The following is an 18,595-nucleotide window of genomic DNA, read 5'->3' as shown; positions in this document are numbered from 1 at the left end:
TCCCCTTTTTGGGAGAGAGAAACGAGGATCCCCATTAGGATCCCCCCTTTTTTTTTTGAGAGATAAATGAGGATCTTCATTAGGATCCCCCTTTTTTGGAAGAGATAAACCAGGACCCTCCATTAGGATCCCCCTTTTTTGGGAGAGAGAAACCAGGACCCCCATTAGGATCCCCCATTTTGGGAGAGATAAACCAGGATCTTCATTAGGAACCCCCCTTTTTGGAGAGATAAACCAGAACCCCCATTAGGATCCCCCTTTTTTTGGAGAGAAACCAGGATCCCCATTAGGATCCCCCCTGTTTTGGGAGAGATAAACCAGGACCCCCCATTAGAGTTCCCCCCTTTTTTGGAGAGATAAACCAGGACCCCCATTAGAGTCCCCTCCTTTTTGAGAGAGAGAAACCAGGATCCCCATTAGGATCCCCCTCTTTTTGGAGAGGTTAACCAGGTTAAAAAGAGGGACCCTGGTTTATCTCTCTATTAGGGTTCCCCTTTTTTCTAGAGGTTAACCAAGATGCCCCCAATAGTATACCCCCTTTTTTAAAGAGATAAACCAGGATCCCCCTTTTAAACCCAATTCTCTCCAAAAAAGGGGGTGCTTAATGGGTATATCTCTCCCCAAAAAAGGGAGGGACCCTTGTGATAGGGGTCCTTCTTTACTGGTTCATCTCCCCCCAAAAAGGGGGAACCTTACTGGAGGGGGGATCCCCCTTTTTGGAGGGATCAACTAGGACCTCCATCAGGGTTCCCCTTTTTTGGAGGATCCCTGGTTATGGGGGGTGGGGATCCTGCTTAGCTTCCCCCCAAAAAGGGAGGGACCCAGATGGAAGGTCCTGGTTAACTGGTCAACCTACACAAAAAAAGGGGGATCAAGGAGGGTCTCCCTGTTTTTGGGGAGCTTGCTTTGCATTGCAAGAGGAAAGGAAGCGCGCCCAGAGAGAGAGGCTTTGGAGAGGAAGTGGGGGGGGACTCCTTGTGGGCGGGATTAAAGGGCCTGAGGGCCTCCTGATTGGTCGAGAGGGGTGGAAAGGGGTTGTCAATCCCACCCCTTGATCCCCCCCCCATTTGGGTTCCCAGGGCCGGGAGGAGTTTGCCAGAAGAGCCTCCCTCCAAGAGCTCAGCCAGGAAGGAAGGCAGGAAGGAGGAGGAAGGTGCTGCTGCTTCGCCATCGTCCTCGGAGCTTCCTAGGCCAGGCCCAGGAGGAGACTGCCGCCCCCATCATCCCCCGTGGCTTTTCAATGGAGGAGCAGCCCAAGCAGCAACAGCAGCAACAACAACAACCTCCTTCTTCATCCTCTTCCTCCCCTTCTCCTTCCCAGCCTCACCACCATCACCACCACCACCATCATCACCACTACTACTACTACAACCACAACCACCACCAGCACCACCAGCAGTATTTGGGCGAAGGAGGAGGAGGAGGGGGCAAGACCCCCGCCAAAGCCCCCCCCTCCAAGGCCTCAAATACGAAGCCAAGCATGGAGCAGCAGGAGCAGGCCTTCTTCAGCCCCAGGAGGCGCCCAGGAAGAAAGCAGGTCGGTTGGGGGGGCATAGCAGGGGAGGCCTCTTTTTGGGGTCCCCTTTGGGGGAGGGGGAGCTGGAGCCCCCCCCCCCATGGGCCCCCCTTTTGGGGGGGGGCGACTCTGGCCCCCCCCCCCAACACACACCAAACATTGGATCCCCTTTTGGAGAGGTTGACCTGGATCCCCTATCAGGATCCCCTTTTTGGAAAGACTGATTTGGATCCCCCCCATTGGGATCCCCTTTTGGAGAGGCACTTGAGTTGGATCCCCATTTTGGGGAGGTTGATTTGGATCCCCCCCTCAATTGGGATCCCCTTTGGGAGAGGCACTTGAGTTGGATCCCCATTTTGGCGAGGTTGATTTGGATCCCCCCCAAATTGGGATCCCCTTTGGGAGAGGCACTTGAGTTGGATCCCCTTTTTGGAAAGGTTGACTTTGACTGGGACAAAGCACACTAGGTTCCCCTTTTGGGGGAGGTTCACCTGGACCCCCCCCCCACATGCCACCAAACATTGAGTCCCCTTTGGTGAAGTTGAACTGGATCCCTCCTCTCCCCTCTTTTGGGGGGGAAGGTTGACTTGGACCCCCTGCCAACTGGGGTCCCCATTTTGGGGCGGTTGACTGGGACCAGGCACATTATTATTTTAGAAAGGTAGGTCTGGATCCTCCTCATGGGGTCCCCTTTTGGGGGGAGGCTAACCAGGAGCTCCCACCAACTGGGGGTCCTCTTTGGGAGAAGGTTAGCTTGGACCCCTCTCTCTTTGGGTTCACCCCATTTGTGGAGAGGACCCCTTTGAACCCTAGTTCCAATGAGGAAAAGAGGGGAGCCCTGTTTGGGGTGGTCTCTCCCTCCATGCCCCACCCAAGGGTTTGCCCCCCCAAAAGAAGAAGGTCTTGGTGCATCCATGGCATGGGAGGTCTTTTTAGGGGGCTTTGGGGGGGTGAACAAGGGGAGATTTGGAGTGCCCCATAGTCAGGGGGACCCCCATCCCAAAGCTGGGTTTGAGTCTCTTCCCCTGGAGAGAAATTTGGGGGGCCCCAGGAATCCATCTTAGTCAATTTGTAGGGTTTTGTGTGTATTTTGTTCATTTCTAAGCCTTGTGCCACGTTTTCTTTTCACCCTAGCTTTTGGGGGACCCCAAGAAATAGATCTGGGGCAACAGGAAAAACGGGGGAACTCCTCTTGAGAGCATTTATAATTTGGGGGGGCACCCAGAATGAAAGATTTAGGGTCCCTAAAAGGTTGGGGGGCAGAGGTGGGAGAGCCTTGCTTTTTGGGGGGGCAGAGAGAGGGGCCCCAAAGATGTAGGTATATTTGGGGGGCAGGCCAGAATGGCACCCCCTTTTGGGTGTCCCTTTCCAGGGGGGCTCCTCCTCCGAGGGCTTGGGTCTCAAGGGGCCCTGGAAAGAGGCCCCTGGCCCCCTTTGTGGGGTTTTGGGGGGCTCCCCTAGGCCTCCAGCTCCCAGGCCGCCTTTGCCGCCATGTTGGGCGGGCGAGGGAGCCTCTGGGCCCGGCCTCAGCCGCACTGCCAACGCCCCGGTCTGGCTCGGGCCTAGCTGGGCCTCTGAGGCCTTTCAGGGAGGGAAGAAGGGAGGAAGGAAGGAAGGAAGGCCTCCTGGGAAGAGAAAGTGGGGGAGAAGGGGGCTCTTTGGGGGGATAGAGAGGGGAAGAAGTTTATTAGGGGGATAAATAGGTCAGTTTTGGGGTCTCTCCTCTCTCCCCCCCCTTCCACCATAGACTGGCTTTCTGCCCCCAAATTGGGGCAGCTTTGGGGTTTCTTACCCCCCTTGGCTATCCTTGGGCCTTTTCCCACCCTCCATGGGGTGCCACTGGGGTTCATCCCTAATTCTGTGGGTTAGTTTTGGGGTTCTTCCACCCTCCTGTGGGCTATTATTATTATCATTATCATTATCATTATTATTATTATTATTAAAGTCCCCCCCTTTGGGTGGATTTGTGTTTTCCCCCACTCTCCCCATAAAGTGGGGTTTGGGGTTTCTGCCATCCTTCTGTGGGGTAGTTTAGGGGTCCCCCGTAAATGTTTCAGTTTTCCCCACTCCCCATTGGGATGGCTTTGGGGGTCTGCCCTGCTTCTGTGCTGTAGTTTAGATGGTCTTCGTTCATGGATAGATTTCGGGGTTTCCACTCCACATAGGGTGGGCTTTAGGGTTCCTCTACCCTCCTGGGGGTAGTTTAGGGGTTCTCCCCTCTCCTTTAGGTGTATTTGGGTTTTTCCTGCTGCTCATAATGTGGGTTTTGGAGGTCTTTACCCCTTCTGTGGGGTTCTTTTTCCTTCCCCTGTACTGTATATTTGGGGCTTTTCTGCTCCCCAAGAGGTGGCTTTGAGGGTCTTCTTTCCTTCTATGGGGTAGTTTAGGGGTTCTCCTTCCCCCTGGTGTCTTTGAGATTTTCCCATTCCCCATGGGGTTGCTTTAGGGGAATCTTCCCCCTTCAGTGTCATAGTTTTGGGGTTCTCTCCCTTTGCAGTACCTTTTAGTTGTTTCACTCTCCATGACTTGGCTTTGGGGTTCTTCTCCCCTTCTTTGGGTTAGTTTAAGAGTTCTCCCCTCTTCAGTATCTTTGGGTTTTGTTTTTCAGTTCCCAGGGAGCTGCTTTGGGGTTCTTCCGCTCCCCTGTGGGTAACTTTGGGGTTCTTTGGTGTTTAGGGGTTTGTTTTTGCTCCCCTTGGAGTAATTTTGGGGTCCTGGTTTACCTTGTGGGGTAAATAAGGGGTCCTTTCCCCCTCTTGCTGTGGGATTCTCCATCCCTCTAAACAGTAGCTTTGAGGTTCTAGTCTTGGGGTTGTTTCCTCTCTGTGAGGTATTCTTGGGGTTCTCCTCACAGTATTTTGGGGGTTTTCTGCATTTCCCACAGTGTAGCTTTGGGGGCTTTTCCATTCTATGGCTTCGGTTTCAGTGTATTTCTCCCCTTCTTATGGGATAGGCATCCCCCCCTTGGGTCTGTTTGCAGTTTTGTCACTCCTTGTGGGATAACTTTTGGGGTTCCTTCCTTTCTGTGGGGTAACCCTTTGTGCTGTGGATATATTTAGGGTTTTCTTCCCTCCTTATGGGATAGTTTTGGGGTATTGCCATGGGGTAAATTGGGGTCTTTCTGCCATGGGACTGGCTTAGGCTCCCACCCTGTGGGTTTTTGGGTTTTTTTTTCCTCCTTGGGTGTCTTTGGGGTCGTCTTCAATTTTGGGGTCCCTTCCCCAAATTATGATGATGAATGTTATCTTTTACCTGACTATGGTGGCTTGACTAGCAATCTGTAAGAGCAGGGTTCAAATTTTCCTTAGCCCTATATAAGCCCATTGAGCGAGCTTTGGAAATCACATTCTCTCAGCCTCAGAGGAAGGCCAGGACAAAACATCTCTGAAGAAATGTTTGTCAAGAAGACCCTAGGAGACAGTTGCCATAACTCAGGAGTCATAGGCAGATGACAACAACAACAACAACAACAAAAGTCACACAGGAGCAAGGAGATAATGGTGGGGTGTTGTAGCAAAGGGATCCTATAGTCTCTGGACTTTAAAACTTGGCGGATATCACGTCTTTGAGGCTGTGACTGTGCACTTCGGACACTCGATATTTCAGGCTGAATCTTGGTAACCCCAGCCAAAAGTGTGTTGTAGTCTAGGAAAGGCTATCCCTTTAATGTGTTAATCCGTGACAACCTTTGCACAATTTGTGCATTTATAGAGGAAACCTTGAATCCTTTGCAATCTTCTGATAACCTTTATATCCATAGGTTTCTCATAAAAACAGTCACACTGGGAAAACCACGTCCTATATTTCCATCTTTAAGCCTGCTGCCATGCTGCAGAATTGATGCGCCTGGACACCGCTTGAACTGCCAGGGCTCCATGCTGTGTAAAAGCAATAGCTAAATTATAAGTAAATGAATTAAAAACATAATTGATAAAGAAACAATGAGAAACAGTCCAAACTCCTCTTTGAAAACAATAATTAAATATACAATAACATCCAGAATCCGCAACATAGAAATTGGATGATTTAATAAGCAGCCAGAAGAGACCGCCAACAACATTAAGACCCAAATTAGACACAAAACAATATTGTGCATTGCCCACCGGATCAGGAAGGACAGAGTCTCATTCTCCATCTCAGGTTTTGTTGCGTCGTTCATTGCAGGCCCCAAAAATCTTCTTCTTAACCATCCTTTTGATGCTGATGCTGTTCAGAGGCTTCCAGCTAGACAGAGGATGAGGAGGGGAGAGGGCTAGTATAAAATGACTGGTTTCCTTGTTGGAGGCTTTGTTAACGGAGGTCTATGCCTGCATTCTTCCTCTTTCAGTCAAATGGAAAGAAAGAAGGAGGGCAGTCATTATCTCAAAGCCAAGAGAGATCCAGGCTGGCATGACGGGCGTTTATACAGCTCACATCTTTTGCGCGCCTGGCGTTTGCGTGCTAAAACTGCTGATGCATTGTTGTAATAAAATTAAAGTTAGACTTGTGGAGCACATGGAAGAGCTCCATGCTTCCCCTTGGGAGCAGCTCTGTAACGCTTAGGAAGGGGTTGGGATGTGGGCATCATGCCTCCCTCTGCTGCTCTGTAAGGTCATAAAAGCCCCAAATGTTAGGGGAAACGTTTCAAGGAACATCAACGTTTCTTGATGTGGCACCTTAATGCCTACATGAAGAGGGAAAGGTGTTGGGTGGCAGGGGTGTTTTATATATTGCGGGGAGAAGAGATCTCTTGCTGAGCGCTGTAGAATTCAAGAGGGAAGCTGCTCTTAAACTTGGTTGAACTTGGCCTGGTTTTGCTGCCGCCCGGCTTTCTGGGCCAAGGAGAAGAGGTTGCCCGTTGGGATGAGATGTCGGCCTCTTTTCCCACTTCTGGCATAAGTACAGTTGCCAGGTTGGGCACAAGACGGATAACTCCTAAGAGACAGAGAACATGATAGAATGACTGAGGATGCTGGGCATTGTCATTCCAGGATGAAACACTTCCCAAACTCTGGGTGCAACTCAGTATAAGGCACCTTCCCTGTTCCCTGTTCACAATACAGGCTGGGTCACCCTTGTCTGAAATGCTTGGGACCAGAAATGTTTGGGATCCTGGAACATTTGCATATATATCTAAATATGAAATTCATTTATGTTTGGGATATACACTTTATAACCGTAGCCTGAAGGTAGTTTTATATGCAGTGTTTTGTGCATGAAACAAAGAGTTTCCTGCACCAGAGTTTGGAAAGAGCGCCTAAAAGACAACACAGAGGAGGGTTGAACATGGGGACATCTCTACTCAGCTGCTTGTTGTTGTTGTGGTTGTTTAAGTTAACCCAAGACACTTCTCATTAACCATAATTTAGTGTTTCATAGGAACCCATTAACTGGTTTTGGAACAAGCCTGGCGTATTTAAACCAGCTTCCAGTCCTGGTTTATTGCCCTAGCTTGCTTTGAAGCACTTGGCCCTAGTTTCTTGGTTGGCGCAGAAGAGGGTGGGCATGGTGGCTTTGTTGTGGGTTTGTAGGGTCACCATAAGCTGGAAATGATTTGAAGGCACACAACAACAACACACCTCTTGCAGCCTAACAACCTGCAGCAGCCATACTAATGCTGAGGACTGTGGGATCTGTAGTCCAAAAGGGTTGTTTCTTCATGCTTTGCGGCTGGGTGTCTTCATCCATGAGAAGGCCAGAGATTTCCTTCCAGCGAGCGGGTGGTCAAAAGTCCAGGGCCCTCTCTGATCCCAAAAAATGTGTTGTGCTTAATCTTTCCCTCCCTTATCTTTCCTGGCTCGGCATTTCCAGAGGCATATTGATTCGTCATCTCTATGGCTGTTTACGCCGGGGAAACAACCTTGTCTGGGCACAGAAAGAGCATGCGAGGTGAAGTCTGGTTGCTGCTTTGCTCCACTTGTCATGACCGAACCGGGGGCAGCTTGGGAGTTGTTGTTTGTGCGTTCAAAGGGGTGCAGAGCAAGACCTTTTGGTGTGTCTCAGGAAAAGATTGGGGAACCCAAACCCTTGTCACGGAGCAGTCCCGAACCTATCTGGGTGGGAAACAGAACCTAAATCACTTGGAGATCTTTCTGTATCAACCGGTGCAAAAGTATTAGACACCAACGCAGCAATTGGAAATATATTACAGTCATCGGGGATTGAGTAGCTGTGTGTTTACATGAGATGTTGTGATGTGCCTTCAAGCCAACATACGGAGTTTCCTTGGCAAGGTTTGCCAACACCTTTCTCTAAGGCTGAGAGAATGTAACTTGCCCCAGGTCACCCAGTGGGTTTCCACAGCCAAGTGGACCTTGGAGGTCTTGTCCCACATGCAAACCACTACACCACACTGTCTTGGTTTTCTTGGCAAGACGTATTCCAAGGAGGTTTGCCATTAAGAGGGTGACTTGGCCAGGGTCACACTGTGGGATTTCATGGGCAATATCCATGTTAGGAGGCAGGTATTTGAACTCTGGTCTCCCAAAGACTGGTACACTACACGGTCTTCTTTCATGTTTCAATGTACCAGGCCTCAAAGTATAAGGACTCAGTTATAGACTTTGTGCCTTCAAGTCAACTCCAAGTTATAGTGGGATTTTCTTGGCAGGGTTTATTCAGGGAAGGTTTGCCATTGCCTGCTGAGGTAGAGAGTGTGCGACTTGCCCAAGGGGGCCTCCGTGCTTGAGCAAAGATTCAGACCCTGGTCTCCCAAAGTCCTTGTCCAACACTCAACCACCGTACCACACTTAGGCTGCATCTGTACTGCAGAATGAATGCAATTTGACACCACTTTAACTGCCAAGACTCCATACTGTGGAATCCCGGGATGTGCAGTTTGTTGTGGCACCAGAGCTGTCGTTCAGAAAAGGCTAAATATCTCACTGCAGATCCTAGAATCCCGTCATATGGAGCCATGGCAGTTAAAGTGGTGTCCCACTGCATCCGTTCTGCAGCCTTAGTTACACAAGTGAAATGAACTGAGTACATCATGAAAGCCCCACCATGATCTTCGCAGAAGTGGCCATCTGCAATTTGGATTGGGTTAAGAGTAGGGCGATCTTTCTTCTGAAATAGCTGGTCTACTGCTGTTGTAACATGGACAAATCTTAATCTTTGTATTTCTGGGGTTTCTTTTGCAGGCTATTGCGAGCTCAATGGAAATGCCGGGGAGCGAGAATGCTCTCGTGACACGTCGGGTCCGATGTCCCGGGTCCCCAATGGCAGCCAACCCCCAGGAGACTCCACCTTAACCCTGAAACCAACGATGAAAGGCAGCCCTTTTGGGAAGCCAGGTCTGAAGCTCAAGAGCTACCTCCCGAAAGGGGGGATGGACAAGAAGGGCGAAAGGTGTTACGAGAGCAAAACAAGAGAGGCCCAGCAGTCGGACAAGTCGGAGGTCATCTCTATCCCGAACGGGGTTGTCACGAACAGTTCTGGCTACATCACCAACGGTTACGTCGGCAAAGGGGCTGACAACGATGGCAGCGGGTCGGAGAGCGGCTACACGACTCCCAAGAAGCGGAAAGGCAGGCGCAACAGCGCCAAGGGTTGCGAGAACCTGAACTTGGTGCCGGAGAAGATCGTTCAGCACGATCCTCCGATCCCTCCCGCACCGGTCTTGAAGCAGGAGCCGGAAGGGTTCAAACCCGACTGCGGGGAGCCAAAGGCGGGGAACCGGGTGGAGGGGCTGAAGCCGGCGTGGAAATGCGAGGCCGGGGGTTTGGGGGTGGGACGCGGGAAGCCAGGAATTGGGGACGTGCCACGGAAGAACTCGGAGGCCAAAGTCGGCGGCGTTGGTAAGAAGTTTGAAGAGCGCCCAAAGGGGAAGCATGTGTCAGCTGCGTCCTCAAAAGAGGACTCTTGGACCCTCTTCAAGCCGCCTCCGGTTTTCCCTGTTGACAACAGCAGTGCGAAGATTGTCCCAAAGATCAGTTACGCCAGCAAAGTGAAAGAGAACCTGAACAAGGCTGCTCAAAACCCTGCTTCGTCTTTGTCATCCTCCTCCTCCTCTTCTTCTTCCTCCTCCTCCTCCTCTTCTTCCTTGTGTTTATCATCCTCTGCAGACGGACAGGTCCAGACCTCCAACCGACTCTCCCAGGTCCCCATGTCCGCCATGAAATCCGTCACGTCAGTCAACTTCTCCAACGGGCCGGTTCTAGCTGGGGCCGACCGCGGGATGAGTTGTCCTGCGGGCACCCAGTCGTTGCTCATGCCTGCGGCCAGCGCTATTTTTGTGGCCCCTTCGGAGTTGGTACCCCAAGAACCAAGCCCAGCATCGGGGGTTCTGGAGCAGCCCAAGTCCAGCCTTTTAATCTACCCGTCAAATATGCAAGCCCTCCTGGATGCAGCCGTGCGAGGCGAGCCCCCTTTCCCAGGCCAGCAGCAGCAGCAGCAGCAACAGCAGAACCTGGGAGACATTTTCCAGAACCAGTGGGGCTTATCCTTCATCAACGAGCCCAGCGCGGGCCCAGAGACGGGCGTGAGGAAGCCGGCGGACATTAAAGCCACGGAGGTGACATTTCAAGGGGAGTCTCCCCCCACTTTGGTGTCACGGGGGGCTGAGTCGGTTCCTACAGGACCCAATCCACCGCCTGTGTTCCCTAAAGCTTATGAGTTGGACAAGCGGACTTGCCCGCAGCTCCTGAGTGGCATCCTAAAACTGGGGACTCCTGGCGAGGGGGGTGGCGGTGGTGGCTTCTTCTTGGATTCCCATCCGTCGAGTGGCCCCGGGGCCTTTGTCTTTCTTGCCAAGGACTATCATGTAGAGAATCGCCTGGCTTCCCCTACGAACAATTTGTTAGCCTCCTCCGCCAAAGAACAGAGGTACCCGAGAGGCCTAGAACGGAAAGAAAGCTGGGGCGACTTTGACCTGAGAGCCGCCGTTCTATATCACACTCAAGGTAAAATTCTTTTTGGCTCATTGACACTCTTTTGGAGAAGTCCAGCAGGTTGGGTCCCATTTAAAGTTGATGCGTTCCTGGGCTCGTGTACGGGGATGATAGGAGCTGTAGCCCCAAGCTTCTGGAGAAACCTCACTTGGGAATGTCTTCTTTAAGGCCCACCAATGGCACAATCTCAGTGTCTTCGGGGAGGATGACAACCAAGCATTCCTTACTTATTGTATTATTTATTTCATTTGTATACTACCAAAGGCCCCAAGGCATTTTCCTTCCCTTCCTTCCTTCCTTCCTTCCTTCCTTCCTTCCTTCCTTCCTTCCTTTCCACCACACCATCAATCCATGCTTCCTTCCTTGTTTTTCACCCCTTCATTGGTTCATTCATTCCTTCTGTGCTTTCCACCACCTCTTCCGTCTTTCCTTTCTGTGCTTTCCATCCTCCCCTCCCTCCCTCCCTTCTATGCTTTCCACTACTACACCAACCCATCTTTCCTTCCTTCCTTTCTCCCTCCCTTTCTTCTTTCCCCTTCCCCCTTTATCTTTCTTTATTTAAACAATTCCACTTGACACCCAGCGCTCAACGTCAAGCGTTGGAAGGCGAGCAGCCTGAGAAATGGAGCAAGCAGCTCAGTTGTGCTTCAGTGGCCAAGTGGGTCAGAAGGGAGAGACGAGAGATGTGGATTCAGCACTTCCTCTGTGTGTGTGTGTGAATGAGTGTGTCTGTGTCTGGCTGTGAGTGTGCAAAGGTATGGGCTCCCCCTCCTTCCCCATCTACCTTCTCCCTCTGTCAAATTCATCCCCATCTTTTCAGTTTCCTGCTGCAAGCTGGGTGATGATTTTGGGACTTTTCCCGCTCTGCTCTGCCATGGGGGCAAAAGGCAGGTGGCTGGGGATTTGGGGAGTTGTGGTCCAGAACCTTTTCCAGCTCCGCTGTGGGATTTTGGGGACCTAGCAGGAATTCTGGGGACCAATATTGTTTTGGGGTGTCTGCTTTCATTGCTTTAATGGGAAAACCAAAAGCTCTGCCTTTAGGTTTTGTCTGTTCCATGCTGCAAATACTGACTTCACTCTCTCTTTTTTTCCCCCTCCACAGAAATGGAATCTATTTGTAATTTGCAAAAGCAAGGTGAGGATCTCATGCAGATGGCTTTCTCCTGGTTGGGGTTTACATCGTGTGTATGTGTGTCAAATGGGGACAACCTGGGCCAGGGATGGCCAGTTTCCTGCCCTGCCTGGTACAAGGTACCCATTTCCCCTCACCAGGTGCAATCAAAATGCTCCCCCCTTGTGCCATGAAAGAACAGATCAGCATTCAGAAGTCATCAAGGTTCTGGTGCTGAAAAAATGGGTACCTTTTGCTTGTACTGAAGCTTCTTACAAACCACAAGGTTGTGAGCTCAGGGTCGACTCAGCCTTGCATCCTTCCATAGGTGGCTAAAATGAGTACCCAGCCTATTGGGGGCAAGTACCTTACAGTTGTAAACTGCTTAGAGACTGCTTAGGTGGTATGAAGCAGTATATAAATGAAGTTGCTATTGCAATTGCTTCTACCAATGCAGAGAGGATGTATGGCCATTTAAAAAGGTGAAGCGTTGCTCTCAGAGCCTTTGAGGAGAATGATAAGGTTGAGGGTTGCAGAAAGAGCTCTGGGAGGCTGTATGTGGCCCACCAGCTGCTTTGTGGCCACCCCTGATTTATGTCCGGATCACAGAGATTATATCAGCCTGTTGCCTTACAAGGCATAAATTCTGTTGTTGGTCCTGGGTACAGTAGACCTATTGGAAAATAATACAGTGAGCCCTCCACATTCATGGGGGTTAGGGGTATGGGAGCCCTGTGAAAGTGGGAAAACCTCTCTAAGAATCTCTTAAGTCCTCCAGTACAACCAACATCCTCCATATAGTTGCACTAGAGAACCTCCAGATGCCTGGAAAGGTGTTTTCTCTAGGGATTTCTAGGTCTGGTCAACTGCCAGCGGAGTCATGCTGGAGAAGAGAACATATTAATCAAATCTGCAAATAATCAAATCCACAAGGCCAACCGTAGTAGTAGTAATAGTAGTAGTAATAGTGCCTGCTTTCCAGTTCAGGACTCAGTTTGCTGAATCTACCTCCAAACCTGCGTCTCTCTGGGAAAAACCTTTGCGACGCTCTGGTTTTCAATCCCTGCCCTCTGCTTTTTTGAGATTGGCCTGTTAACCAAAAGCTGCCTCCTCTTTTTTTCCAGATCCCAAAAGGATAATCACGTACGACGAAGCCATGGATCGCCTGAACCAATGAGAGGAGCAGAGGGGCCCTGTTCGACCGGCGCCTTTTTGTGGTGACCCCCCTTGCGCCGTCCCGTGGAGGGGGAAGCTGCGGCCGCCCCAGCGGCTCCTTCCGGCCCTCCTGCGCGGCACTGGTGGCAAAGGAACCGGAACTAGCATCGCAGGATAATATATACAAATTTATCCATATATATATATCTATCTACATATATATATATGAATGAGTTAGTTTAAAAATTACGCAAGTCCTCCGGGCGCAAGGAAACTTCACAAGGCATTGGCAGAGACTCACTTTATGTGGTTTATTTAAAGCGTCGGCTCTGAGTCTTCACTTCCTCCCCTGCCACCGACCTGCTCTTTTCTCTCCGTTTCTCTGCCCTCTCCGTTTTGGATCTATCTCCCCTCCGTCTTCGGTTCCGAAATCCAGACGTGGGGACAGACTTTGTCCATTGTCGTCGCCTTCGGCTCCGGATGCCTACGGGAAGACGGTGGTTTTTACGTTTCCGTTGTTTTTTTCCCCCCTTTTCCTTCTCGCTGGGACTCTGCAATCGTCCGTAACACACTAATCCCGAGGAAACTGGGACAAGATCCGTCACCTGAATTCCCTCTGGACTCATTCCTCTCCCTTTTCTTTTTGCCGAAATCCCGCAGGATGAAGAAAGAAGTTCAAGGGGACTTGAGGGGTGTACTTTGCAGGGTTGTTGTTTCCCCTTCCCTCCTGCTTCTCCTGGCCACCTTTCCCCGGACAGGAGTGCAGGCGAAGGAGAAGGGAGGACCTTGGTCTTAAAGCATTCATGCCATCATCTGTCTGTCTGTCTTCTCTCTCTTTCTGTGGAAATCTGTGCCGTCAATCGGCAACGTGTTGGATTGCTTTTTTCGGGAAGAGCGTCTTCATGGGCCACCATCCAAAACCAGAGAAGGAGGGCAATGTGGCCCCAGGGCCTCCTGGTTTTGGGGTAGAGGGGGAACCGTCCCCCCAAAAAATGTCACCTAGGAGTTCCTCCCACTACTTAGAGGCGGAAAACGTCTCATTGACTTCCGTAACTCTTCCCATTGAGGGGGAAAAGGGCCTTTCCAATTGACTTTGAACAGGAAAGGAGGCTCCCCTAGTCCTAAAATGGCCCAGAATAAGTCCAAAATATAGGGAAATTGACATTTAGGGGCACAGTATTCTTTTCCCCCTCTCAGGGCATGGGGCCCTCTGAATCCGTTGTCCTTTGCCCACCTCTCCTCTCGATTTGGAAGTGTTTGTAGTTTTGTACTAAAGAATTCAGGGTTGCGTGTGTGTGTGCGTTGTGTGTTTGTCCGCAGAAATCGGAGCCCTCTTCCCGTCCCTACGACTTGTATTTCTGGGTCAAAACAAAACAAAAAAAGAAAAATAGTAGTAGTAGTAGTAGTAGTAATAATAGGGTATTCATTTCCTCTCCCCAATGACCGCTCGACTGGCTGTTTCTTGCTTGCTTTGGTACCATTTCATCCTTGGTTGCAGAGCTGAAAAGTCTGGAACCTTTGCTTGGACTGCTGGCTTTTCTTCCTCTTAGCAAAGGAGGACTTCTTTCCCACCTTCCTCCAATGAGAGTTCTTGGTTACCTCTTTTGTCCATCCATCCTCCCAAAAAAGAAATTCGGAGGGGAAGGGCTACTTGGCTACTAGGGATGGTTTTTGGGCAGGTTCTTCTGTGTTTCGCTTCCATAGGCGTGGAAGTGCGGCGCTTTTGCTTGCCGCTCCTCCATCTTGACCGTTGCGGTGTTTTGTGCCTTCGACTCCGACTTAGGACAATTTTATCCGAAAGGTTTCTTGGCAAGGTTTCTTCGGAGGAGTTTTGCCACCTCTTCTTTTCTCTGAGGCTGAGAGAGAGAGTCTTCATCCAAACACTACGCCTTGCTGGCTCTAGTAGGGCCACTCTGCCCTAAAGGTTTAATCCAAGGAGATGTACCTTTGCCTCCCTGAACATGTCTTGCCCAAGGTTCCTCTGATGGTTTCCTTGGCTGAGCAGGGATTCGAACCCTGGTCTCCCGGGGTCCTAGTCCAACACTCAGACCCACTGATTCCTGCTGGCGTCTCCATCTTTACGGTGCTTCTTCCATATCCATCTAGCCCTTATCTAGAATTCTGAAATTCGGAAATACTCCAAAAACCAAAACCTGTGTTGTTGTTTTTTGGCATCAGTTTGCTTTCTGGTGGTTCTGTGTACACAAACTTTGTTCCATGCACACAAAAATTAGAACATAGTGTATAAAATTGCCTCCAGGCTATGTGTATAAGGTGCCTATGAAACAGAAAAGAAAAGACTTGGGTCCCATCTCCAGAATACCTTCCCATGTATGCAAATACAGATGTTCCAAAGTGCAAAACCCTTCTGGTTTTTCAATGGGAAGAGGTTTCAAAATCCCAAGGTCCGCTCATCCCCCATCTCCAAAACCGTTTTGTGTCCCTTTGTCGACTTGCGCTTTTGGCTTTTGTGTCCATCTGGTGTGCCTTCATCGTTGTTGGTTCTCTTTGAAACCTTTTAAGAGTTACATCTCCCATGCTTCTTGCGTCCTCCACTGCCTCCCATTCCTTTTCCCTCTGGACCCCCACATTTCCATTTGGCTAGTGTAGAGAGGTTTTTGGCTATCGACAAGACGGTGAACTTGTGTTGCCGACTGAATCAGGTGCGAAACCTCCCTTCTCTCCTTTTTGGGTAGGTTATCATGTCTCTATATATCGACACATGCTCCTTTTGTGTCTTTTTAAGGTGAATCATTGTGGCATCCCATGCTAGCATTTCCGTAAAGTGAATTTTGGGCTTTCCAGAATGGTGCGTTTTTATTGCAGGGTATCCAAATATCCATCAAGGCATCCGGTCTTTGCATGCAGGCTTTTGCGTGCTTTGAATTCATTTTCGCTTTCCTTTTCGGACACTATGCTTGTTCAGCCTTTTGGGGAGCGATTTAGTTTCTCCAAGCAGAACTAAATTGAAACCTTACATTTTTACGTGTGCGTTTAGGGAGAGGACCGTTTTATGTTTTGCTGCTTGAAGTGACCTTAGCTTGAGGCTGCGTTCATTTACTTGAAGTCGAACCCCGTGAGTTCAAGAGGACTTAACTCCCTTGTAAGTATATCTTAGGACTGAAGCTTTAACCTGTTTGTCAGACGTGTGCTTGAGACAGAGAAAGAGGTTGATATTTTAAGATTTATGTGCATATATATATTTAAAATTGCTGCTGGGTCCTTCTCAAATTATTAAATTGGGAAGGGGTTCGGTCATTCCATACGTTTCAACCGTCACAGTTTGGCAGAGACAGTCCCAGTTTGTCCTCTGCCTTCCCACTTCCTCAGCTCCTGTTAAAATGTCCATTTTCTCTCTCCTCCTCCTCCTCCTGCCTTCCTCCTTTGTCCCCAGCTTCTTTCCATTGCTGCAAACTGAGTTCAAAATGCAAAAATCATTTGCTCTCAGTTATCTTAGTGAGAGAATAAGAGGAGGAGGAGGAATCATGTCCTTCTTGGCTAGTCTTCACTCATGCTTTTGGCCACCTTGACCACACTCTGGAGTTTCTTGGTGGCAGGTAGCCCTGTGAAACGCGGGAGAGTATGTCTTTCAGACTGTCGGGTGGTTGTTTTTCTTCTTGACCCATCCCCACAACCGCCGCAGTCCCGTTCGAGCCCAGTTAGCAAACCTTTCCAATTCTGGCCTTGCCCTTTTGAGTCCATCCAGGATGCTCAATGCAAGTTGGCGCGTTTGCAACGCACACCTTGACTTCCAGCGGTGCATTGCTCAGTGTCTTAACTTGAGTGTGTGTTTGTGCGCACGCGTGTATCTGTGTCTCTCCTCTTGGATTCCTGAAAGCTTGACTCTGGTTTAATGTCTCAAATCCTTGTTTGGCACCAAAGGATTTTTGGAGGCTTGTTGCTTTTGCTTTTTAAGGCCCAAGAGTCTCATGCCTTTTTTATTTTTGCCTACGCAGCCTGGTCCAAAGCATGGAGGGTGGTGCTGGAACTACCATTTAAACCTTCTGGACATCTGGGTGCCCTTCTGCCATTTCCCAATTTGTCTTGAACCTCGGAGGCTTGTATGTGGGCTGTAAGGCTGCCCAGACTGTCTTCTGTGGCATGTTCCTCTTGATGCACTCCCATCCTAAATCTTGGGCTCCTCTCCCTTGGTCATCCAATCTCACGCATTGGGCTTGCTTTTTGGGAGGCCACCACTCCGATCATTCAGAAAGAGGGCAAATTGTGGCTCACCCTCTCTAGTTGTACTTTCCAGTGTTGGATCTAAACCTCTGTCCACATGTTTGGCTCAGGTTGCGCTGGCTTTGCTTTTTAGATCCGCTGGCTGCAGCTTTGGTTCTCTTTGCAAAATCCTCTCTTTTCCAGCCCTGCTGAAATCAAACAGAGGTGGCACAACCGTTGCCCTTGACGTCCAAATGCCCGCATGCGCACACATGCGCACAGAGTCTATGCCAGGTTCCTCTGCCAATGGGAAAGGGAGACCCCCCATTTGAGGAGGTAGCCCTGCAATGGCTCTTGTCGGCCACAGAAGGACCCCATTTTGCTTCTGCCCAGCTGCTTGGAAAGCAAGGTTTGTCTTTGGAAAGAATTGGCCCTGAGGAAAGCTGTCAGGCCTTGAGTTCGAAAAGGGCGAACCAGTGCTGCCCAGGAGCAAAATGGTGCCATCGTTCTAGAGATCCAGCATTTAGGCTTCCTTGCGTTTCACTTCTTTCTCCGTCGCTGGGTAGAAATGGGTGGCATTTCTCACCGTGCGGAAAGGGGGGCTTTTTTTTGTGTGTGTGTGTGTGTTTGTATGTATGTATGTATGCAGGTCTGTTAGGGAGGGGGAGATTCACAGATAAGCGTCACAACCCACCGCCCCCCTTTTTTAGCCCCCCGAAAAACCAGGCGGAGCAACCTCCGTCAGAAGCGCGCAAGGCTGGGTCAGTTGCTTTTCTGTCAGTTCCGGAAGCCAAATCTGCCCTTCGTACTAAATGACTTCCTTTTGGGTCCTCTCCCAACAACGGTTCTTGGGTGTTTCTCGGTTGCCCTGCCCTGCCCCAGAAATCTATTTTATACTTTAATGAAGAAAAATAAAACTTTAAATAAAAAATAAATGGAGAGATGTGTGTAGAAGAAATAAATTAAAGAGAGAGAGAGAGAGATGCTACATGATGTAAATTGTTGAATAAACATTTTAAGTTTCCGCGTTGCCTGCCTCGGGGTCCTTTCTAAAACCAACAAATATGGGTCAGTTGTTCCCTTTTCTCTCAACTTCTGGCTACCTCAGTGGTAGATGCGGCCAAAGAGCATGACAGTAGCACTGATGCGCCTCCTAAGAAGGTCCAAAGGGCTGGATCCAGACCCTTGGAGTTACAAAATCATCAGCTGGCATTGAGTGTGGGTTTTAGAACTACAGAAGAGGTTTTACATGTTTGAAAAATGGGGTTAAACAGTTTTGCAGTGTTCGAATTTGCCAGGGATGCTGACGCATGACTTTCGTGGCACAGTGGTCAGCAGTGGAGTGACCGATGCGCTGTGATCTCTAATGTGAAATAGGCGCTGATGCATATCGGAGTGCGTCCCAAATGTTCATTTGGACACCAGCTAGGAATTGCTTGGGCACAACACAAACGCCTGGTGCGCCTTGAAGTGCTCTCCAGCATCTGGATGCGCCTCGTAGCCATTTACCAACAAAGGTTTGCCGTGTTTCTAGCTACATGAAGTTACGAAATGCCACTATTTTGGTTCTCTAGGCAAAGATCTCCCTGGTTGTTGTGTCTCTGTCAAACAAAATTGACGACGCCAACTCTCAGTCTTCCCTGCCTAAGAAAACCCTATGAAATTAATGGGGTCACCCAAAGTTGGCAGGCAACTTAAAAGCCCATGTACAGCTATGGCACTAACAGGATGCTGGACTGTGTCACCCACACAATGGGCAGAATTGTGGCTGTGTCCTTCTCC

At 49.8% G+C, this 18,595-nt stretch overlaps 1 protein-coding gene across 1 annotated transcript in view; it reads left to right on the top strand.

Moving 5' to 3' along the window:
- Positions 1-17,837, top strand: part of NUFIP2 (nuclear FMR1 interacting protein 2) — a 19,910-nt gene extending 2,073 nt beyond the window's left edge. Inside the window, exons 2-5 of the mRNA XM_042442594.1 lie at positions 1,080-1,537; positions 8,638-10,398; positions 11,489-11,521; positions 12,622-17,837. Coding sequence (XP_042298528.1) covers positions 1,080-1,537; positions 8,638-10,398; positions 11,489-11,521; positions 12,622-12,674 — 2,305 coding nt within the window. The 3' untranslated portion in view covers positions 12,675-17,837. The remainder of the gene's footprint in view (positions 1-1,079; positions 1,538-8,637; positions 10,399-11,488; positions 11,522-12,621) is intronic.
- Positions 17,838-18,595: the final 758 nt, after the last annotated feature.

This window comes from Sceloporus undulatus, chromosome 11, assembly GCF_019175285.1.
Source record: "Sceloporus undulatus isolate JIND9_A2432 ecotype Alabama chromosome 11, SceUnd_v1.1, whole genome shotgun sequence".
Lineage (NCBI taxonomy): Eukaryota > Metazoa > Chordata > Lepidosauria > Squamata > Phrynosomatidae > Sceloporus > Sceloporus undulatus.
This window is presented reverse-complemented; position numbering and strand designations above follow the sequence as displayed.